The sequence below is a fragment of the Labrus bergylta genome, chromosome 3 (genome assembly GCF_963930695.1).
Source record: "Labrus bergylta chromosome 3, fLabBer1.1, whole genome shotgun sequence".
NCBI lineage: Eukaryota > Metazoa > Chordata > Actinopteri > Labriformes > Labridae > Labrus > Labrus bergylta.
The window spans coordinates 31,485,061-31,509,399 of NC_089197.1; the positions used below are offsets into that span (position 1 = coordinate 31,485,061).

The window sequence follows — 24,339 nt, forward strand, 5'->3', positions numbered from 1 at the left end:
CACATGTTTTTACTTTACTTTCTTATTGGCTGTGGGCCATAGCCTACCAACAACAGCCATTAATAAAATATTCAAACCTTTATAAAGTATTAACAGAAGATGATGAAACATTTATTCAAAGAGCCACCAAGCACTTACAAAATGTGAGAAGAAGTCCTCCCTATGCTATCAATTCTCAAAATAATTTCAATATAACATCTTAAAACTGTAACTATACTTGACATGGGCTCTGTAAGTTATAGGCTAGGATATTAATGCAAAGAACTACCCTACTTTACTTTTATTTTTTACAGTTATTATACAAGGAAAAGTGCATCCTGGCAATTATTTTAAGAGCTGCAAGATAAAAGAGAAGAGGCGTACAAACGGTGGTACCAGTAGACATTTGCTAATATTCTTGCAAAAGTTACACCCTACATATGACAAAGTCCAATGCTCCCCACACATCTAGGCAAAATTTTGTTTAACAGGTTATTGCAATCATTTTTCAGCCCATTGTTCAATGAGCTGTTCAGAATCAGTTGGAAAAATAGCTTACCTTTAGACATTGAGGGTACTTTGCAACTTTGACTGTTGAAGTTCAGGGGCTGATTATAAAGCTGGTCGATGATGTCCTCGGCTTAAATAATTTGCAGTTGTCCGTGTTTCTCCATAGAGTCACAGTTAAACGATAACAGAGTATACCTACATTAATGTTTGTTAAAATGTAACTAGTGTTTATTTTTCTTAGAACACTGCTGCTGATCTAAAGTACACAGGTCAACAGTGGTGGATGTATATATTTAGTACTACATGGAGATCTCTATCAAAGATTAGTTGAACAATGCTTCAGGAACTTTAGACTGTAAGGCCTATAGGCTGCATTAAATTGAGGTGTTAAAATATGGAAACATGATGGAATTTTGTTTATTCCCTTTGGCTCTTAAAAGTAAAGATACTTTACCTGTTTTTATGTACGACGATTGATAACAAAAATAACATTTACATTTTTTAAAAGAAAAGCTTTTATTCTGAAGGCTGCAGGTATACTAAGTGTACTAAAGGAAGTGAGGAAGGAGAAAAAAAGTTAGTGAAAGGAAACAAAATAGTGATCGTTACTACAAGCCGATAAAACAAGTCACCGGGCAATAATGTAAACTATATTTCTTTTAAATATCGGATGTTTTAAAAGCGTTCTGGTATTTTAATTGAATACAGACGGATTCACAGAATGTCTGGAGTTCAACAAAAAGAAATCTGGATCAATCGCTCGCGGGCCACAGGTTTTGTTTTTTAAAATATAGTTGAAAAAATAGTAAAGCTTTGTAGCTCAGAATCAAAAGGCTCGCTAAAGAAACCCTTTTTTAAAAGGAAATCAAATATTTTGATTTTGTTCGTTCTACTTTAATAGATTTTTTTCTCAGAATCAAGCCTGTAGTGGTTCATTTTTTTGGAAAAGCTTTCTGCATTTAGCTCAGGTCATTAAATGGTTAAACACCAGTCTGCTTGTTTGCAAAAACTTTGCATAAGTATTTTTTCATAGTTTACAAAAAATGTGGAAAATAGTAAAATCTGTAGATTTAAAAACAACAACATACATGTTACTGAACATTTTCTATTTTAGGAATATTGTTCAGCCCTTGTTAACATGAAAAAGAAAAATAAGATAATGTGCCAATCTTTATCAAGGCCTCGGGCCAAAATCTTCTGATTCTTCATTTGAAGCCACGGGCCGCAAAAAAATCCCCTCAAGGGCCGCAAATGGCCCTCGGGCCGCACTTTGGACACCCCTGATATAGCCCGTAAATCACAAAATACATTTGTGAATCCATGTGCATTCATAAATACTGAGACTGATCTAACTCCATACATTTAAGGACTGAAAGAGTTCGGGGACAATAGAGGCTTAGGGCTTTATTTACATATCTAAAAATAAACTGGTACTTAATTAACACGGAGATTGTAATTTTCGATAAAGAAATGATGTTATACACTCCGATGCACTAGGTGGCAGCATGCATCTTTAACGCCAATGAAATGAAGTAGAAGAAGAGGAAGTGTTCACCGGTGTTACAGAACATTTTATAACAACGAGTGACAGTCATCTGTTAGTCTGATCATTAAATACCTCACCTCTGATAAGGTAAGTATTAAGAATAAATACTTCATCTTCAAAAGTTCACTCAAACTGTGATTGTATCTTAGCTGTGCTCTGTGCATGTAAACGCTTCTAAGACTCCAGTGAATGAGCCATGACTTCTGAATCAGCCTCCTTTATGAAAAGTTACATAGATCCTATACTGTATTCATAATGATGGATGTTTGTGGTACTCTTAACACACCGCGTAGTAATAAAACAAAAGCTCTTCTTCATAAAATATTGATTTCCTCTTGTGTGAGGTGTGAAACCTTCAGTGTTTCGTGGGCTTACATGAGCAACTTGTCAGCTTTGAACTTTAGACGAAAGATGCAGGCTTAGTAGGGCTGGGCGATATGGACCAAAACTCATATCTTGATATTGATTAGCTGAATGGCGATACTCGATATATAGCGATATGTATTTTATTAACAGTGAAAACACATGGAAAATAAACTACCTGTTTGTGAATTTAAACAGTACTGTTATAAAATAATTTTTTTCCTTAAATACAATAAAAGAGAGAGAGAGGAGGAGCAGGGTGAAGAGGGACAGACAGTCAGTCATCATCAGTGAGATGAGAAAAAGGTGACCTGGCACCTCGAGAACGTTATTTTAACATAAACTATATCCATATTAACGATATTGTTTAACTTATATCTTGTTTGAAAACATATCGATAGATCTTAAAAACTCGATATATTTCCCAGCTCTAAGGCCTAGCGATATCTTCGCTTTAGTAGCCTAACGTGTTGAACTGTTAAATGAATATCTCGAACATGTTTTCTCTTTTTTTAAACTCACAGATTCACCACCTGCAATGGAAGCTGGACGTGCACACACGTTTTTGATTACTGGGGGATGTGGATATGTTGGTTATCGGTAAGAGCAATTTCAGACTGTTACTACTACACCCACAATCAGTAATAGGTAATGAGAACAGTTGCTTTGTGCTGTCATAATAATTTACTACCACAAGGTGGCGCTATTGTACAAGTTATTTCTGTTGGATCAGCCCTTTGTACGTTTGTAGACTATAAAATATAAAACTTTCTAAATATGCAATTAGAAACACGTATTAAATATTAACACAGGTTCATATTTTGTATGGCAGAGATAATATGTGTGAATATAATATATTTAGACAAGTATAAGAAAATGAATTTAGGTTCATTTAAAGGATGCTGAAGGGATCATTTTCAATGAAAGACTAATGGTGAAGGGGTTGGGATTTAATATGTTCATACTCATTTGTATTTATCTGGACATAAATTCCAACTTCTTTTCAGATTTGCAAATCAAATCAATGCATGAATTTAGGCTACTCTCTTGCAGAAATGTATTCATATTTACTCATTTGTTTCCCCCTGCAGCCTGGCGTGCTCCCTGCGTCAAAAAGGAACCAAAGTTGTTCTGTTTGATACAGTCCCTCCCAACCAGGAGCTGCCAGAGGACATAGTGTTTGTTCAGGGAGATATACGTGAGTATGCACATGTAGAGAAAGCCATCACTGGCGTGGACTGTGTACTGCACCTCGCCTCCTATGGCATGTCGGGCAGGGAGCAGCTAAACCGCCATCTGATTGAGGCGGTGAATGTTCAAGGCACACAGAACGTCCTGAAGGCTTGCATTGAGCTCGGAGTATCCAGACTGGTTTACACAAGCACCTTCAACGTGGTGTTTGGCGGTCAAGAGATAAAGAACGGGGACGAAGGCCTCCCTTATCTACCTCTTCATCTTCACCCTGATCACTACTCCAGGACCAAGTCCCTGGCAGAGATGGCAGTGCTAAAGGCTAATGGCGCTGCACTTGAGGGTGGCTCCGGGGTGCTAAGAACCTGCGCACTGCGTCCAGCAGGGATCTACGGGCCTGGTGAGCAGAGGCACCTGCCCAGGATTGTCGGCTACATTGAGAAAGGGATCTTCAGGTTTGTTTACGGGGACCCCAGCAGCCTGGTGGAGTTCGTCCATGTGGACAACCTGGTGTTGGCGCACGAGCTGGCCGCAGAGGCGCTGACTTCAGAGAAGCAGCACCGCTCTGCTGGTCAGGCCTATTTCATCTCCGATGGCCGGCCTGTCAACAACTTTGAATTCTTCAGACCCCTGGTGGAGGGCTTAGGTTATCCTTTCCCCAAGCTGCGCCTTCCTATCTCTCTCATCTATTTCTTTGCCTTCCTCACAGAAATGGTCCACAACCTCATTGGCCCCTTCTATAACTTCCAACCTCTATTGACACGCACAGAGGTGTATAAAACCGGTGTCACGCATTACTTCAGCATGGCCAAAGCTAAGGTGGAGCTGGGTTACGAGCCCCAGGAGCACAACCTGGATGAGGTGGTGCAATGGTTCAGAAGCAGAGGCCATGGGAAGAATCCGCACAGCTCCAGTCTTGGTCGATTGCTGCTGGACATCCTGCTTGTTTCTGCCTTTGTTGCCGTGGCTCTCTCTTTTCTTCCATTTGTCGGCAGTTGATGAGTAGCTAAAGCAAAAAACATCTATTGGATAGTTTTCAAAAAGCAATACAGAGACTGTTCCAGATCAACACTGTTTACATGATTAAAAATGATCAGATCAATGTGCACTTTTTTTATTTCAGAATGTTCTGTACTGTCAGGTGCTTCAGTCACAGACAGACAAACTGAGTGAAAACAAAATGAGCATGTTTACCTTCTACTTTTTACACAGTAACCCCAATCCATAAGAAATTACCAAATAGTTTATAAACCTATTTTTTGTACCTTCTTTCAGTTCACTTTTTAACAGATCAAACACATCCAAATATGCCTCTGCATCATTTTTTTTTAATGCTGTTTTAGGAAAAGGACTAAACAGTGGTTGGCCGAGCATTACTATACGTATAAAACCTTACAAAGTAAACATGGTTTGTGTGATTTCTTTTTCTTATCTGGGTCAAATTTGAAGTTTTGTTTTTCACAATAGCCTAATTTACTTTAATTAAAGTGATATATTTAGAATCAATTACAACATTGAATGCAGCTTAAACTGAGCTAACACTTCTATAAATAATTTATTTGATACTTTACCAACATCATAATATTCCTCTAAGGACCAAACTGAAAACAGTAGGACATACGAGTACCCGGATGATATACACATTATTTAGGATGATCTCCGAGTAGGCTCTACATTCATCCTTGATAAGGTGTATAAACTGAAGTTATTATTCTCTTTGCAGCTTATATCTGGTTGGAAAAGGAGTCGGACCAGGTGAGGCGTGCTTTGTGTGGTATTTTAGTCTGCCAGGGATGAATGCAGACGTCCCCTTCTCTCTAAACTATTCTCTTTTCAGAGCCGGCAGCCCCTTGCTGAGTTGGTCGCAATCATTGTTTCTCTGCAGCATTAACCACATTCCTGAGGGGCGCAGCGCATCCTGTCTCCATCCCCGCATTCCTTTGACGCGAACAAGTCCCCTGTGGAAAACGGCATTTTATTTAGATTCTCAAACGCTTCGAGGGCTCGGACTCAAACACACAGGACATTTATGGCGTATGCGATTATCCAACCTTACTTTGATTTGCAGCATAGTGACCGTAAGCGAAAACTAGAGGAAAAACCAACAAGGGGAAATTCCTCCGCGCAGCGCGCCATTGACTGTAAAGACCTTTCAACTTAACAAAAAAACTGAAGTTGACAAACGTATCCCCTGTCGGCTGAAACTGTGAGAAAGAGTTTGTTTTTTCGGCGGAAGGGGGGAAAAGCAGAAGAAGAAGACGATGTGGCTCACGGTGGAGCTTTCTGAGTACGTTGGTGGTTTTCTGTAAATGAGAGAGAGAGAGAGAGAGGAGCTGTAGCGCGGCGTTTTTTTGTTTTGATTTCCATGTGAAATGCAATTAGTGCTCCGCGGTGCTCACTCTCAACTTGTTCCTCGCACAACATGGAGCACTACCAGGAGGATCTGGGACTCCGGGCCAGCACGTTAATGGAGGACCTTTCCTTGTACGACGCGTATAAAGACGGGATGTACAACGCGAGGAGAGACTTGGTTATAAACCCTGATTTAGACTTTTCGGCTCCGGTAGCGGCGGAGCGTAAAAGTAAGCCGATGAATGGCACCTCTGTGCTCCACCAGCAGCATCACACTGTGGAGAATTTCACCACGGGGAATAAAGTGTACACGGCGGCTCCGGTGCGACCTGTGAACTGCGCCCGGACCGTGCCCGTGGATTTCTGCGCCCCTCAGAGAGACGCAGGTTACACCGAGGAGGGGGGCTGCTGCACCAAATCCGAAGTGGCTCTACCTTGCTACACGGGCGCGTCGGAGAGGCACAGGAGGTACTCTCTGGAGGTGCAGGGCCATAGGTACAGCACCGGGTCCACCTTCGACGGGGTGCCTCTAAACAAACCGGGGGCGCCTCTGCCCGGCAACAGGTGCAACAGCGTCTGCATCACCAGCAGCAGCCATGACGGGAGATACAACGCCACCAGCCCCCGGTCCAGCCTGGCGTCGTCCCTGTCCTCCCAGGAGCAGAGCAAGCACGCCAGCCCGAGGTCCAGCATCAGCAGCCCGCGCACCAGTTTGGTTGTGCCGGGTCAGGACAGGTATACAAGCCCCAGGTCGAGTTTGGTTCACTGCGAGGGCAACAGTGTCCTAAGTCCCAGATCCAGCTATGCAAGCACCGCAAGCGACACCAGTAAACACTCCAGCCCCCGGACCAGCCTCAACAGCTGCGACTGCTGCAGCAAGCCGAGCAGCAACCGGACCAGCGGCATCAGCATGGGCTACGACCAGAGGCACACAAGCCCCAGGTCCAGCACGGCCAGCCAGTACTCATTCACCACCAGCCCGAGGTCAAGTTACTCTGACTCCAGGTACGGGGGCCCTGGGGGCAACCATGACCTGGAGGGGGCGATTTTGCACCCAGCGCCGAGTCCTCGTTCGAGCATCTGCAGCCAAGATGGTAGTAGCGCCAGACCGGGTACCTCTGCGAACTGCGTGGTCAGCCCCCGCTCCAGCATCTCCAGCCACAGCTCCAGGAGTTCCCGCAGCTCCAGGGGGTCTATGAGCACCTACCCGGACCTGCAGCAGCTGCCCTCGCCCAGGACGTCGATGCTGGGAACCGGTTTGCACGAGGACACCTTGTTACAGGAGTTTGGAGACTCCAACGGGATCCAGAACCGCCTCCATCTGCAGGTGCTCTCGGCGGTGGCAGAGCCCCAGCAGCAGCAGTCGGCACAGACAGGAGGAGGGACTGCGGAGATGACCGCTGCTGGGTCTCCCTTGTCGTTTAGCTATGGGGTGTCTAAAGCGGCCACGTCAGGCCAGAGGTTCAAGATACCTTACCAGGTGGTGACCCCCAGCAGGGAGAGCGGGCCGAGCCAAGCGGAGAGACGGCTGGAGGCCCTCACCCTGGAGCTGGAGAAGGAGTTAGAGATGCACATGAAAAAGGAGTACTTTGGTAGGTACTGTTACTCACAGGTTTGTTGTCAAATGACCTTCATGGTCTGTTAAAACTTAGTAGTTATGAATTAAGTTCCATATTGAAACAAAAACAAAAATTGTTGCTGAATAAAGAGCACAGATCTTTTTTTTTATTCCACATGTCGCAAGTCCCCTTTGTACAATGTGTATTTTGTGTAGGATCAGATTGGTTTTGTGGCCCTTAAAGAACATATTTCATTGAATTAGTATATTCACCGTCTAATAATCATGTTGGCAAATGATGCCCCCCCAACACACATACACACACACACACACACACACCTTGTTCTTCCCTTGCCCTGTTCTTGTAGAGTATATCTGCACAAGTACCTGTGAGGTGTTTGCATGATTCTTTCAGAAAACTATGCATGCAGATGTTTTAAGTCATGTGCAGAAAGAGCAAATTTAAAAATCCACAAAGAAAGGGATCAGAAATAGGTTTCTGCTGATAACTGCAAGTCCTTTATTGTTTCATTTGATTCCACTGGAATCATAGTAAAATATCCATGGCAACAGCACAATAGCCCTGGCAGCATGACATATCTGTGTGTAACTTTTGCTGAATCAGGCGAGTGCCTATCAAAAATGGGAGTCGAGGAAATAGTACAAATAGTGCTCACTGGTGTTTTCAGTGCAGGAAGAGGTTATTTATAGGCTTGTCATCTTTTCAAGGTCTGTTTGCAAGCAGCTTGCACAGTGCTAACACTAACAGGTCCCTCTGTGGCTGATAACAGTGGCTTTGCAGGGCAATACTAATTTCTGTCTTGGCACTGCTAACATTTGCGCAGCGCTGCACCTCGCTGAATGGAACCTTCTGTTCTGCCAGAGTGGACAGTTTTTGGTCATTCAGAGCAACATGGTCTGGATTTTTTTTTTTGTTGTTGCAAACGCACCATCTGGAGGAGGGAGCTTATTGGATTGTTGCCAGATTTCAATAATAACATTTGCAGGGATTTTTTTTTGTGTGTGTGTGTGTGCGATAAGTAACTATGAGACCAAATGTGTTGGGTTCAGCAGCCAATGGAAATCCCGCTGAGGAAGTCGCTGTCTACCTTTTGAATCAGCAGTCAGACAAATGGCTTGCAGTCGGAGAACAGTGGCTTGTTTTATAGCTGGTGCACTTGCTCTGAGCAAGGCGTAGACAGCTGTTGATTTGTTCCAGAGAAGCAGGTGAGAGGAGGAGGAGGAGGAGGAGGAAAGGCATAGAAGACGAGGAGAGATGAGGAAGAAAGCAAGAAGGAAGAACAGGAGAGACAATGGAGAAAGAGGGCGGAATTAGGCAGATATGGTGAGTGGAAGGAAGAGAAGAATACAGTCAGACTCTCTTTACAAAAACCCCTATGGATACAGCTCTGTTTCCGTAGCGACAGTGAAGAAATTGATCGTCTTTTTTTGGGCTAAGTGGGGGGGGCAGCACTCTCTGCCAGTGTCCCACACTGCCCGGCTCTGCTTGACCGGCCCTTGTGTGGCCTTCTGTTTGTTGTGGTGGCGAAGGAGCTGTGAATCAACAGCTGGCCTGATACAGGGCCTGCGATTCAAGCAGCAGAGTGAGGGGAAGGAGGGAAGCCCACCCCACCCATTTGCTCCTCTCCTCTCAACCCCCCCTCCACCACCACCACCCCACCCTGACTCCCCCCGCGAAGCCCTTCATTAACCAGCCAGTGGGGAGTCGGGCAACACCAGACACTTGGCACACGATCTTGGCTGGCGGGCCAGACGTAGTTGGTGGGGGTCAAGTCTGATCACCTGCCCAGAATTATAATGGCAGTAGTCATGCACATGCCTGACACACACACACACACACACACACACACACACACACACACACACACATGCGGCATGCTGACTTGTTGCAACAGCACACTGCCCCTGCCATGTGTCCCTGCAGTTTCCTTTCAACGCTGCGTACACTCTTATTGCACAAATTGCAACCGACATAAGATAAGCTGTATAATTAAAGGAGAAACTTGCTTATAGTTTTAAAAGCTTCATCATCCTCTGATGTGTCACATCAGAGGATGATGTGACCTCTCTCCTATAATGGGCTCCTATAATGGGCCCCTATTTCCAGGCTTTAATGATATAAAGGCTGGTGTGAAGTTGAGTGCTACATTTTGCATTTCTGCACCATGTTTGAAGTACTCTGAGAGCTTTTTGTTGTTTTAGAAGTGACCATAGCTGCTCGGTGCAGTACCTCCAGCTCGATAGTTAAAGGGAAACAGGTGACTGATGGTCTCTGTGACACTTCTTGCCATTTCCTAAGATAATTGGGGTATTTTATATTATTTGTTTATATCTGAGAACTCGATTTCTCCCTGTTGTGATAAATCAAACTTCAAGTTGGAAGTGCTAGTTTAGCTTTCAGGGCTATATGCTTTCAATGTAGCTCCCCAAACACAGCATATAAAATGACTTGTCTGTTCATCTGAGCATCTTCAGTTTTGTCTTTTGGTTAGAATAGGCTGCCACCGTAGGGTTTCACGCTTCCTGCCGCTGTCAGTCCACTGTCTTGCACTCTGCTTTGCCAGTGATTTATCATACACAGCCATGTTTGTTGTTGCAGTGAAAGAGAGTGAAACACTCCTGGAAGACGTGCAGAGGTTTCTTAAATAGTGTGCAGCAGTTTGTTGGTTCTATTTCTCTCCCTACAGATGTTATATTTGTTGGACAGATCTTAACTACACTCATTGTTTTATTTATATGGTGTGAGAAGACAAAGTCAGGCCAAGTGGTCGTCAAAGTTTCATGAATCAAGAACTATTTATATACATAATCACCTGTCAGAAAACCTTCGCTTGACCCTCCATGTAACATTTTCATCTTTCAGAAATAACAACATCCTTTAATACTGACACACTGAACTCATACTCCATTTTTATTTCATCATCAAACTCATCAGTCTGATGTTTAAAAAGCGGTCTCACAGGCCCACACTCGGCTGTGTTGGGAATGCTTTGAGAAAGCTGAACCGTGTTTTTGTTAAAAGTTGCAGAGACGCATGTGCATCCAGTGATTTTATTTTTAACCTCACTGAATACACAACATCCTGTCCTTGTTGCCACATGGACATGTTATGAAATTGGCACATGAGGGATTCAGCTTCCTGTTTTAAAATGAAAAACAAGAGACAGCTTCAGAGACATCTCCTTCTGTCCTGTCAAACCATAACCATATCCTCGCTTATAAGATACTTCAGGTTTTTATTTTATTTTGCATGACAAAGAACATGTTGACAAAAATCTGGAGAGTCTTTAAGATTTAAGAATCTTCCGCAGAGCAGCAAAAAGAGAGAGTGAGGAGAAATAATGAAGGTAGATTGATGTAGCTCCATAAATATATAATTTCTCAGTTCAGGCGCTGGGAAGAGTGTCAAAGCAAAAGTCAGTCAGTCAGTATTGCATGACCATGGACTTATACCCCCCCCTCAGATAACAGTTCACATTTACAGTTTAGCGACATATGCTGACAACTGTGTAATACTGAGAAATTGAGAATTAGAGATTTTCCTTGTTGGAGTTCAGACATACTGTATGTGTAATGTGTGACTTGGACCTTGTCAATCTTTGTTAAAACATGTTGAGTTTCTGGTCATCAACTTTGTGTCAAGGTTGCATGTTGGTGTTTATGTACAGGTGCAGCAGGTGGCACGATCACACACTATAATCTATAAAGATTTCAATTCAATGTTTTTAGGTCCATATAAAGGTACAATAAAGGTAGGCCTACAAGGTGTACTGCTCATCCCATATGCATTTACTAGTACCATTCAGAAACAAATCTAGTGTTAATTGTCAAATAAATATGGGGGGGGGGGGGGGGGGGGGGGGAGTCCTGTTGCAGAAACAGAAAAGCTAAAAAAAAAAACTCATACAAACATGCAAGAAGTTCCCTGCATCACAGTCCGGTTCTGTCTAGAAGATTTATCCAAGTAACTCTGCACACTTAGAATTAAGAAGAAGCATTACTCAATTAAGAGTTAGAGTTTAAATACTGTATGAGAACGGGGAAATTAGGAGTTAACGATGACAGCAAGTGATCAGCAAAGTAAAGTTTGTAGACTAGTATACGGATTGTAAGCAGTCCAGAGCTCCAGTATTATAACATTTTCAAGTTTAACAGTTTGTGCTGCATAAACCAAATGGGAAAATTAAAATAAAAAGGCCTGAACAAAGAAATCATTTCATTCACATTTTGCTAAATGATATGCGACTTGAATTCAGCAGGTTTAATTGACTTGGTTCTTTTATTCAGTGTTTGCATGGTTTTCTTAAAAAGAGACTACAAGAGGCGGGTATACGATTCTACAGCCGTGGTGTCATTGAATGTGTCCTTGTGTTCCCCCCCCTTCACAGATACATGAGAAAGACATTAACTGCTATTGAAGTTGTTTTATTATTGACAAGAATGGTCAGGTTGCTTCCTATCTAATTTATTCTGATAAATCAGAATGACCCCATGTGTCATGTTTTTTTTACATCTTCAGTGTTGTTAGGATTTCATTATATATTTCATCATTTCAGAAATCAAGCAGACAAGACAATAAGTAGCTGAATTGTTTATTCTTTTTGCATGTTTTATTGTGATATCAATACATTCTTTTGATATTTTGATGAATTATTTCATGCCAACATCTTAAGTAAAAAGGGAAGACATGTAATCTATGTTTGGTTCTTTGATTATCTGTGTCCTTTATCTGTGTCTGCTGATGTCCCAGGCTGCACAGAGCTGTTAGGAAAGAGAATTTATTTGCTTCAGATAGCCAGGGAGTGCGTCCTTACTCTAAAACCATCCGGAGATATATATTTGTATCAAAGATAGGATATAATTTAACTGGAGGGGGGGGGGGGGGGGGAGAGCTCCCTGTCAGGATCTTGAGTCCTTTAGGCAGTGTGACCCTGGACTCACCCCACCCAGGCTTTGACCCTGCACTCCCTGAGGAATGTGACCCCCAGTGGAGGTTGACTTGTGTGTGAGAGTTTGCCGATCGTTCGTCTGCTGCTGCTGCTGCGTCAGAATACTTTTTAAGCCATCGTTTCCCCCCCCCCCTTCTTCTTTTCAATTAGCGTCATTCTTCTCTATAAAGCTGGTTTGTGTAGGCTGTTGTTGGAGAAGAAGAAGTGTACTGTGTACCTGTGGATGGTGATGCATGTCCCTCTGGTTTGGGTCAGTGCATCACTAATCTGCAACACCCGAGAATTATTTTGTAATATCTTTGCACTGATGACGCTGCACTGACACAATTAGTTTCACAACTTCACGGGAACTGGAGGGTTTCCAAGCAACACGTAAATATTTTTCTGCACACTTGAAATAGATGAATCAGTGAACTAAAGGTCTGCTGACAGCGAGAGCTTGATGTGTCTAAACAAAGACTGTTGTACATAATTAACAGTATTTAGAACACCTTGGCGGAGTGATACATAAAGTGAGAAGTCCCAGTGCTGTTCTCTTGATCAGCTGTTGGCCAATTAGATGACTTATAAACATATCTGTTGTATAAAGTGTCATTCATTGTAAATCCTGTATTTTGATATGTATTGGATCGTCAGCTTCTTGCCAATACATTCCCCTTGCATCGAACCCCCCTGGATTGTTTCAAAGAGCACTGACTTTTGTCAAACTTGAACCCATGTTGAATTTCAAAGACCTCAAGCATCCCTTCTCTTAGATCAGCTTCTTTCAATGAGACATTGATTCCTACAAGAAAACAGCATTTTTACCAGAGCTGGAAAAGTTTTTGTTTTTTTGATACTCAGATGCTTTATGTTCCTTCTGTTTTTGTGGCTCAGTGGTTTAATGGGGGAGGGGCTCAGTTGGAAAAGGATGATGTCACACATTTATGTGCACCAATCATAGTTGGCAACATTTAAATTAAAAATCTAATTACAGTGATGGGGTTGTTTGTTTATGTTGGCAGCACTTTCGATGAACTCTGCTCAAACGACCGCAGCGTCCTGATAAAGCTGAGGTTCTGAGCAGAGTTCATTCTAAATAACAATAATCAATGATTTTAGTTTCAACTTTATCTTCTATGAATATTTAATGGACTAGAGAAACACTGAGAGTCAGAACTGTATTGTAAGGCTTATAAGTTATCGACATTTGGACTCATGACCTCAACATTTCTTAAATAATTTCTACAGCCTCAATTTAATAGAATATTGGAAAACAGCATCATCGTCATCTGTCAGGACTCTTAAACCGATTCTAGTTGTTGGAGTCTGCCGATGTATGAAGTGTGTATAAAAGTCACTTAAGGCTGTCCTGACCATCAGAACATGTAAGCTGGATTTTTTTGGTCTTCTGCTACAGGAATAGAAATCATTTTAGGAAATTAAACGTGAACTAAAGACACCAACTCAAATTTGAAGCGTCCTCTTTAAAATAAAAGCACACCTGTGCAGCTGTGGCAACTCGTTGTGTTGGCTGAGTTTGGATTCTGAGCTTGACTTGGACATTCCTGATTTGCAGTGTGATGTTGGTCTTCAAAAGCTGCAGTCTGAACGATAGATTGAATCCACATAGTCAGAAATACAGCAGTGATCATATATTTGTTGCAGGATAATTTTTTATTTTTTTTTGCATACATGGTTTGGCAGAGTTGCTTTTTTGATCAGCATTCCAAAAAAAAAAGGAATCAAAACTGGCAGCGTGTTCAAAATGGTATTGATGGTAATGGTGCACAAGCAGCTGTGACTAATGAAGGCAGTAAGGCAGTTTAACATCCAATATCAAACTTGTTTGCACAACATTAGTGAATAAGCACACATAAATTAGTGCATTGCTTTGACATTTTATTGCCATGTTCCATGAAGAAAACTCTTCTACTCTTACTCTGCTCAGGATCCAACACATTGGCTAACTGACCTTGTGTCTTTGACAGGTATCTGTGTCAAATGTGGGAAGGGAGTGTACGGAGCCAGCCAAGCCTGCCAGGCCATGGGGAACCTGTATCACACAAACTGCTTCACCTGCTGCTCCTGTGGTGAGTAAAACCCAAAAAATTATTTCAATGGATGTGAGCGGAAACTTTGCCAGTTTGACGCTTCCAGTACCTGCTGGATGAGAAAGTGACGTCCAAAGCAAACTTAAATGTTGCTAACTGAATCCAGGGCTGAAATACAGGATTGTGGTTGCAGCAGCCTTGATGCTTTTTTTCTGGGGTTTTACTTTAAACGTAGAATATGACTGTTGTGTTTCACGTTTCTGTGGTGCTGTCAGCAGGTTTGAAATGTCAAAATCTGTATATGAACCGGCTGGAAGAGAACAAAAAGCTCAATCTGTTATGATGACTCTGTTGCTACATGAATGATTGCAGTTTTATAAAAGACAGGAGCTCTCACTAGATTCAGTCATCCATGTCAGTTTGACATTGTTTTCATGAACGTCTTGATTTTTAAAATGTTTTTCTAATCTACAGGGCACAGGAATGAGTCCTAAAATCCAGAAGTAAGTTAGCATTTGAGCGCCATGGGGTCTAACGTCTAAAAGTCAACGGGGATTATGAATGGGTTTGTGGTTAGACGCCTGAAATAAGGTCTGTGGTTAACACAAGCTGAAGAGATGTTGCCGTTTTGTTAGACCACATAAACTACGTTAGGTAATACCCCCACTTGTGAATTTTGAAGTTTTTATGCGTCTTTAAAAAGGCGGTCGCTAACAAGTGGCTAAATGTGACTACAGTGTTTGTCGGGGACATTAAAGGTCATCACGCCGGACACAGAGGCCGGGAACTCTCTCACTAGTCGGAGATGTCTCCTGTAGGTTTAATCTTTAGGTTAAGGTGAATATTATGTTAGTAAACTATTTATCAAGCTACGTGGATTAGTTTATCGGAGATCGTCTGAAGCATAACGCTAGTGACGTCACAATCATCCAACCGTGGTGTAGTTAGCTTTAGCATAACGTTAGCTTTTTACTTCTGTTGGCCGCATTAACGCTTCAAACATCATAAAAATGGTGTTCATCTGTGAAGATTATCCTGCTGAGCAAAACACCTACGCTTCAGAAACATGTGTTTGAGACAGAGCTTATTTTCTGCAGTGATCCAAAATCCAATGCAAAAATCTAATAGGCGAATTCTCGATAGATCCCATGGAGATGCTACTTCCGGGTTGGCCTACAAAAATCTGTCATATGGTTTGTTCTCTATTAGTGAGCGATGTAGACTACTGGTTCCAAGCTGGTGGGTCGGGACCCAAAAGTGGGTCACTAGGTTATTTTCAGTGGGTCTCGTATGTGTGCCTGGACTTTTATTTAGTCAAAAAGTCTTTTTTTTTGTTAAGTTTCTTTGTCTGAGGTCCAAACTGTTCACTTTCTCATTCAACAATTCTGATTGGTTGGTGACCTCAGTGGCTAATGACAGTCCCTGTTTACACTCTACTAACTCAAGTACAGCTGTCTCAGGATTACTCTATGACCACAGGAGTGTGATGCTCTACATGATTTTTTGGGCAAGCTCCAGAGTATTAAGGCGTGTTAAGTCGCCCGAAGTTTGTTTGGAACAATGTTTTGCCAAAGTGTTTGAAACTTTGTAACTAGAAGTGTATACTGCCTTTGTAGTTAGATATGATAAATTTTTGACTTCAAAGAGTATACAGTGCAAATTTACTGCAATTTGTGATACGTTGCGAGACGAAATGATACATTTAGGGGTGTTGATATGAATTGTTTCTATGATGCATCGTGATGCGGACGTGGACCATTCTCCATGGATGCAGTGACAGAACATAAGTGATTATTACGTACTGATGTTGCTTGTAGTTTTTCCAGCAGCGGCTGGGCCTATAATCTATTTATTTTTGGTCTATGATGTATATTTCACATATACTGTATATCATATTTATATATACGTATATGACTGCTTGTGTTCACTGATGATAAAGTAGCCTTGTGCAGTAATATGGAAAAATGTAGGATGCAACCCACTGTGATGTATAAAGATGCATCGTGATATCAAATCGTTGACGGAATAATGGAATAGAAACGTGAGACAAGTGAAGATGGCGGCAGTATCTCAGTCTGTAGGGACTTGGGTTGGGAACCGGAGGGTCACCGGTTCAAGTCCTGGTGCGGACCAAATCTGGAAGTTGGTCTGGTAGCTGGAGAGGTACCAGGTCACTCCCCGAGCACTGCCGAGGTGCCCTTGAGCAAGGCACCAAACCCCCAACTGCGCTCTCTGCTTAGCCCCACTCTGACATCTCTCCACTAATGCATGTCAACAGGTCCTGTTTGTGCATGTGTGTGATTCATGTCCCTATAAATAACAGAGTGTAAACCCGAATTTCCCTCAGGTATTAATAATTTAATTTAGGGATTAAAAAATGCACAGCTCTAGATATGATACACGTTATTGTTCACATAGGAAAATTTGTCTTGGACTTGAATGTTAGACACATTTAGCTGTCTCCACAGCAGCATCAATAACTACAATAAACAACAAAAACAAACACCATGGCGCTACAACCCTAGTGAGGACGTCATGATCAACGTAGGCACAGAAGAACGACATCTGCTGCTGCAGAAACTTCTGTCCATGTTGATAAGCAGAACAAATAATTATTATTCATATTTATTCATCTGTTGCTTTTAGAGTAGCAGCATTAAGCGCTGTGTTTTATGTCACTCAGTATCTTTGCCTCACACCCCCTATTAAACCCCCTGCAACTGTGCTGCTCCCCGCTGTTGAGACATGCCTCATACTTAGTGAAGCTGTGGAAGTGTTTGCTACGAGGTTATCTTCTTGCAATTAGAATTAGGAAAATGTTACATCAGGTGTTGTCCTTCTCAAAGTTGACTTGGTTCATCTCACTCACATACAAGCTTTTGTTTAGTTTTTTTTTTTTTTGTAGCAGTTTCTCTTTCTCTGTTTTTCCACTTCTTGCCAAGGAATATTTGGCCCTGAATCTTAACTTCACCTACAAAGCTGTGATTTTCTCAAGCCAGCAAAAACAGGCGTCAATGAGCACAGCACCACACATATTTGAAACACTTAAGAAGTCAAAAACGTGGGCGCCGAGTGGAGGAACAGGGCTAATCGATTCATAGTTAGCTCGTTACTTTCTGCTCAAGTGCTTTTCAGTAGAATGAAAATCTTTGGTTTTTTATCCTTTAAACATTTTGACGCCTTAGATACATTAAAGGGCATGCAGACATGTACCTTATTTTCTCTGGAGATATAGTAGGAATATTGTGTGCCAATGTTTCTGCCTCAGTTTGTGTCTCCACCTCCTCCGTCCCTGCTCAAGATGCTGTTTCAAACAACCTTGCCGTAGGCTTTAGCCGCTGCTAAATCATCCTTTACTGCACATCATCAGCTCTGCTGTCAGAGGTGATGTTACAGCCGGGTATCATAACATCTGCTTGTTGAAAAAGAAAATCCTCTGGTTTGTTCAGAACAATAACAGAGCAGCTCAACTCTTTCTGTCTGCAGCAAGAAAACACATTAACAACACCAAAGAGACCTAAATGCTGCCATAATGTGGTCTTTGAATGAGTAATTACATTTGTTTTTGAGCTTGCAGTATAGATAGTGTGTGTGTGAGTGTGTGTGTGTGTGTGTTTTGAACGTCCCTGTCACCTGACCCCAGCCCTCCTCTCCTGTTTCCCAGGGAAACAAGAGGAAGATGTTGGGACAGAGCTTTTTAGCCAGGTTGCTTCCATTCATATATTGTACTTCACATGGATACTGATCCTCCAGCCCTCCCCCCTCCGGCTCTGGAAGAACTGCCTATAATTTACATGTAACCAAAGCCACATACTTTCCGATTTATTGTGTGTCTGAAGAAAAGAGGGGGCCAGATGCTGAGTGTCCAGTTGCTGAGGTTGTGATGTTTTGCTTTTGAAAAAGTGGCCTCTGACCTGCTGGAGGTGTAATGGCTGTTTAAACAGTCGTGATTAAGTTTGAGGGTTTATTTAGAAGTGAGCAGCTACACGCTCAGTAATCTGCTTTCTAGGAGAAATCGAAGCACACATCTGTCAAAATAATTTGTGAGAAACCCCCGATTTTTTTATTTATTTTTTTACCTCTGAAGACTTGAAATACCCACATAGACTGACTGTGTTACTGCTGGGAAGTTTTCTTCATTATGCTAGTAAGAACTTTAAGGGCCACTAGACCAAAATCACTGACAGCTCCTGAGAGAATTATTGTTGAGTTTGGTGCAGAAATCACATCCAGGGTTAGTCATTGTCTGTGCTCCGAGCAGGTCGTCGTCTTTGATGGCTTCACAGGCCAGTTTGCCTCTCGAGTTGGTTTATTTGTAACGTAAACTCTGTGATGAATCATTTGACCTCATGTGAATGGGAATGTTTTCTTTTAAGGAAGGCCTCTGAGAAGTTTAGTTTCAAAGTGCCTGCACTTGTCATAACACAATCTAGTGATTTATCAGCAGCTAGTAGGTTCCTTTATTCCTGTTTGTTTTTTTATATTTCTTTCAGTTTTTTTTTGTTCTTCTTCTCTTGAGTAGGTTCCTCCTGGGGTCTGGAGCTCCAGAGCGAGGCAGAGTTTGCTGAGACATAGCTCGCATGGTAGCCTTGGGCTTTGTTTAACCATGCATAATTGAGCCCTCCTCTTGGCTTACTCCCATGGTTGCACCCTTTTTTCATGAAATGGCCAAGAATGCAAACTACCCCCCCACCCCCACCCTCCACTTCAGCCGACCTTCCCTGGAGGACCTCGATCAGACAGTCACAAAGTGTACCAGACCTGCTTATCAGAGGGGGCAGGCCTGCAGGGATGGGCGCACATTAAACAGCACACGCACAGAGAGCTCTGTTGGCATGCATGTGCACACACAGACACACAAGTGGACTGGGTTTCCGAGGTCTAGGGTCAGATGGGTCCAGATTTTATCTTTCAACCTGATTAAATATCTGTTTCTTTTTTGCTACAGTTGTAGTCAACCAAAAGTGAAAGCAACAGGTTGTTGTTTTTTTTCCACAGTGGTTCTCCTCTTACAGCTAACATTTAAGTACAATCAGACACAAACATTTGTGTCCCCCTGCTGCTTATCATGTACCCATCACTCTCCCCCGCTGAGAGTTTTTCACAACTACAGTCAATATCTGTGCAACTGCGAGGCAGTGTGTGGTTGAAAATAAGCATGCCGTCTCCAGGTAGAGTATAAAAATAATAAAAGACGTCGCTTCAGGCTGGATGAGCAGACTGTCAACCGCAAGGCTGATGACTCATTGGTGTGTTACAGTAATCCAAGCGGCCTCTGAAAGCTCTGGCACGAGAAGAGAGCCCAGGGGCTTGAATTTCTCAAATCATTCACCGCCACCAGTTGCACCTGCCAGGCAGCGGAAATCAGAAAGTTGGAAAACAGGGAATGCACAGTTCTTTGCTCTGTTCCTGGAGTCGTGCAGTACGGTAACTTGCACACTAATTATAGCAGCAATATTAGAAATAATTGGATTATGATAAGAATAAAGCATGACAGAAACTATACTGCGGTGGCTATATCGAGGCCTGCATCATTTTGTATAGAGAGATAATTGTAGTGATAGAACATACAGCATCATCTGTACAAACAAGTGTTGTCATTAGAAGGAGGTCAGTGAGCGCTGAGCTATAACAAGCTTGTAGCTGAATCATATTTTAACCTTTCTGGCCGGCAGTTTAGTTCCTCCTCTGACGAATAACAGGCAGACCAGATGCTTTTCGACATACATGACATTGCTGTAGGTTTGAGCTTTTCACACTAGATATTTATTTTCACTTTAAAAGTTGACTGCCAGTGAACTTCAGCTGTTGTGTAGGCGCAATGCATCACATCCATCCCCTGGCAGCTCATCGTGACACCCCAGTCCTTTTTATTTTTTTTGTTATGGGAAATATTAGTCTTTATTTTGAGTTGCAGCATGAAACTGTTCAGTCCTCTATCGTCCTGACAACATAATGTGTAGAGATTTAATGGTGTTAGGAGGATTACGAGCATGACTTTTGTGTGATTTGTATCACATATGAATACAGCTGCAGAGAACTCAAAAGTTTATCTGCTTTCAAATCCCAAAAGCTCCCAGGCTACAAGATGAGAAAATAACAGTGCACCACAGAGTGGGATTTTTATTAACACTATTTCTTTTTCAGAGAAAGCTTCAGAGGGAGAGCTTTCTCTCTCAGACACACTTTTATCTCTCTTCTGCACTACTGAAGACGTGTTAGCCTCTGCAGTTGTTGCATCAGCTTTGTTCTGGCAATTTAAAAAAGTCCTCTCTGCCTCTTCACAAACCGCAGACCTGTCATTGTCCAATATGTTCCGTTAAATTAGATGTAATACATGAAAGGAAAACCTTGCAAAAGTGTAATCTGTGTTCTGATTTGTGTCTTGAAATCAGCCTGGAAAGTGAAAATCGCACCTGTTAACGCTTTTGCTATGGTTACTCATTTCGTTCAGACTGACACTGCAGCAACCTGAACAAGTAGGTTGGTTTCTATTATTAGGCACTACACAGTCAATCAGATACAAGTATTGAAGTATAAGGAATATTTCATCAGTCTTAGTACATCTTATTCTGTCTTGCCGTGTGTTTGCATAAACCCCAGGTTATTTGCTTTCTTACAAAGAGAAAGAGAAACAATCTTTTCTTATCTGTATGGCCTTAAGAAGCAGGTAATTAATTATTATAAGTATCAATTAAAAACAATCCTGGTCCTGCTATTCTCCACTGTTGACTACTTCACTGTACCAGATGTTCTTTGGTGCACATAAGCACTCATCACAAGGATCACATTGGCATAGATCACATTGGCACAGATCACACAGATCACATTGGCATAGATCACATTGGCACAAATCACATTGGCATAGATCACATTGGCACAGATCACATTGGCACAGATCACACAGATCACATTGGCATAGATCACATTGGCACAGATCACATTGGCACAGATCACACAGATCACATTGGCACAGATCACACAGATCACATTGGCATAGATCACATTGGCACAAATCACATTGGCATAGATCACATTGGCACAGGTCACATTGGCACAGATCACACAGATCACATTAGCATAGATCACATTGGCACAGATCACATTGGCACAGATCACACAGATCACATTGGCATAGATCACATTGGCACAGATCACATTGGCATAGATCACACAGATCACATTGGCACAGATCACACAGATCACATTGGCATAGATCACATTGGCACAGATCACACAGATCACATTGGCACAGATCACATAGATCACATTGGCATAGATCACATTGGTACAGGTCACATTGGCATAGATCACATTGGTACAGATCACATTGGTACAGATCACATTGGCATAGATCACATTGTCACAGATCACATTGGTACAGATCACAGATCACATTGGCATAGATCACATTGGCACAGATCACACAGATCACATTGGCATAGATCACATTGGTACATATCACACAGATCCCATTGGTACAGATCACACAGATCACATTGGCATAGATCACACAGCTCACATTGGCACAGATCACACAGATCACATTGGCACAGATCACATTGGCACAGATCACACAGATCACATTAGCATAGATCACATTGGCATAGATCACACTGGCACAGATCACATTGGCACAGATCACACAGATCACATTGGCACAGATCACACAGATCACATTGGCACAGATCACATTGGCATAGATCACATTGGTACAGGTCACATTGGCATAGATCACATTGGTACAGATCACATTGGTACAGATCACATTGGCACAGATCACATTGGTACAGATCACAGGTCACATTGGCATAGATCACATTGGCACAGATCACATTGGCATAGATCACATTGGTACAGATCACACAGATCACATTGGCATAGATCACATTGGCACAGATCACATTGGTACAGATCGCATTGGCACAGATCACATTGGTACAGATCACAGGTCACATTGGCATAGATCACATTGGCACAGATCACACAGATCACATTGGCATAGATCACATTGGTACAGATCACATTGGTACAGATCACACAGATCACATTGGTAGAGATCACACAGATCACATTGGCATAGATCACACAGATCACATTGGCACAGATCACATTGGCATAGATCACATTGGCACAGATCACATTGGCACAGATCACATTGGTACAGATCACAGATCACATTGGCATATATCACATTGGCACAGATCACACAGATCACATTGGTACAGATCACACAGATCACATTGGCATAGATCACACAGATCACATTGGCACAGATCACATTGGTACAGATCACACAGATCACATTGGCATAGATCACATTGGCACAGATCACATTGGCATAGATCACACAGATCACATTGGCACAGATCACATTGGCACAGATCACACAGATCACTTTGGCACAGATCACATTGGCACAGATCACACAGATCACATTGGCATAGATCACACAGATCACATTGGCACAGATCACATTGGCACAGATCACACAGATCACATTAGCATAGATCACACAGATCACATTGGCATAGATCACACAGATCACATTAGCACAGATCACACAGATCACATTGGCATAGATCACACAGATCACATTGGCACAGATCACATTGGCACAGATCACATTGGCACAGATCACACAGATCACATTGGCATAGATCACACAGATCACATTGGCACAGATCACACAGATCACATTGGTACAGATCACACAGATCACATTGACATAGATCACACAGATCACATTGGCACAGATCACATTGGCACAGATCACATTGGCACAGATCACACAGATCACATTGGCATAGATCACATTGGCACAGATCACACAGATCACATTGGCATAGATCACATTGGTACAGATCACACAGATCACATTGGTACAGATCACACAGATCACATTGGCATAGATCACACAGATCACATTGGCACAGATCACACAGATCACATTGGCATAGATCACATTGGCATAAATCACACAGATCACATTGGCACAGATCACACAGATCACAAAGCTAGGCAGACTGGAGGGGCAATGAAGGTGTAAGTCTGTATAAAAATGAATCGTAATCAGAACCCAATACATAAAACATTAACGGGGCGTTTGTTTACCTTGCTGGCTCAAGAGACCATGCAGCAATTACTGGTCAAAAATAGAATCATGTTACTGACTCAACTGCATCATTTATGCCGGATAATATGTACCACTGAGTTGTCACCAAAAATATTGAGATCTTGTTGAGGCTGCAGGCCTGCACAGGCTCACCACGGCACAGTGGTACAACATCTCTTTGAAGCTCCTTAGTAAGCAAATCACCACATTTATCTGTCCTTCCAGCCTGGAAGAGCTCTGGTTTCTCTGCCAGAGACTCAGAGAGACTGAATCTATTGCATCCAACCAGGAAGAACAAGAAACAACACCTCTCATTAGACAGGGTTGTTGTCAGTGAAACATTACAAAGCTTTGTATTAAATGACTGGAGACTGTCATTTCTGCCAGTTAGTATAGATGTTACACTTCTGAAGAGAGTTGAAAGCACTTGAATGTCTTCATGTCTTTTTTCTGTGTGCGACCTTAGATGAATAAAACCAGCCATGTAATGAGCTCTGTCAGTGTGAACAAAGGAAAGCCCACGTTGTATTGGACTCTCCAAAGATGTTACACATACAGGATTTGTATTGTTTTGGCCTTTGGCACTGCCCAAAATGTGGAAAAGAATCAATGCAAGGACACCAGAAGGAAACACACCAACTGAGGCTTTGTTGAACCTCCCCAAAAATCAACAGTGTACATGTAACTTATGATTTGAAAACAACAAACAATAGTGTGGCAGT

At 42.3% G+C, this 24,339-nt stretch overlaps 2 protein-coding genes across 2 annotated transcripts in view; both read left to right on the top strand.

The window, feature by feature from the left end:
- The first annotated feature begins 2,016 nt into the window (after positions 1-2,016).
- sdr42e1 (short chain dehydrogenase/reductase family 42E, member 1) lies at positions 2,017-4,691 on the top strand. The gene is made up of 3 exons (XM_020640029.3): positions 2,017-2,122; positions 2,923-2,998; positions 3,490-4,691. Exons 2-3 carry the CDS (start codon positions 2,937-2,939, stop codon positions 4,586-4,588), a joined length of 1,161 nt encoding a protein of 386 aa, XP_020495685.2. The 5' UTR covers positions 2,017-2,122; positions 2,923-2,936; the 3' UTR covers positions 4,589-4,691.
- A 691-nt stretch (positions 4,692-5,382) lies between these two features.
- wtip (WT1 interacting protein) overlaps positions 5,383-24,339 on the top strand; it is a 37,164-nt gene continuing 18,207 nt past the window's right edge. Inside the window, exons 1-2 of the mRNA XM_020639918.3 lie at positions 5,383-7,533; positions 14,440-14,541. Of these exons, the coding sequence (XP_020495574.2) occupies positions 6,012-7,533; positions 14,440-14,541 (1,624 nt within the window). The 5' untranslated portion in view covers positions 5,383-6,011. The remainder of the gene's footprint in view (positions 7,534-14,439; positions 14,542-24,339) is intronic.

Coding starts and splice junctions, on each gene's coding strand:
- sdr42e1 (XM_020640029.3), top strand. CDS start 2,937: ATGGAAGCTGGACGTGCACACACGTTTTTGATTACTGGGGGATGTGGA. Junction 2,999..3,489: donor TGTGGATATGTTGGTTATCG/GTAAGAGCAATT, acceptor TTCCCCCTGCAG/CCTGGCGTGCTCCCTGCGTC.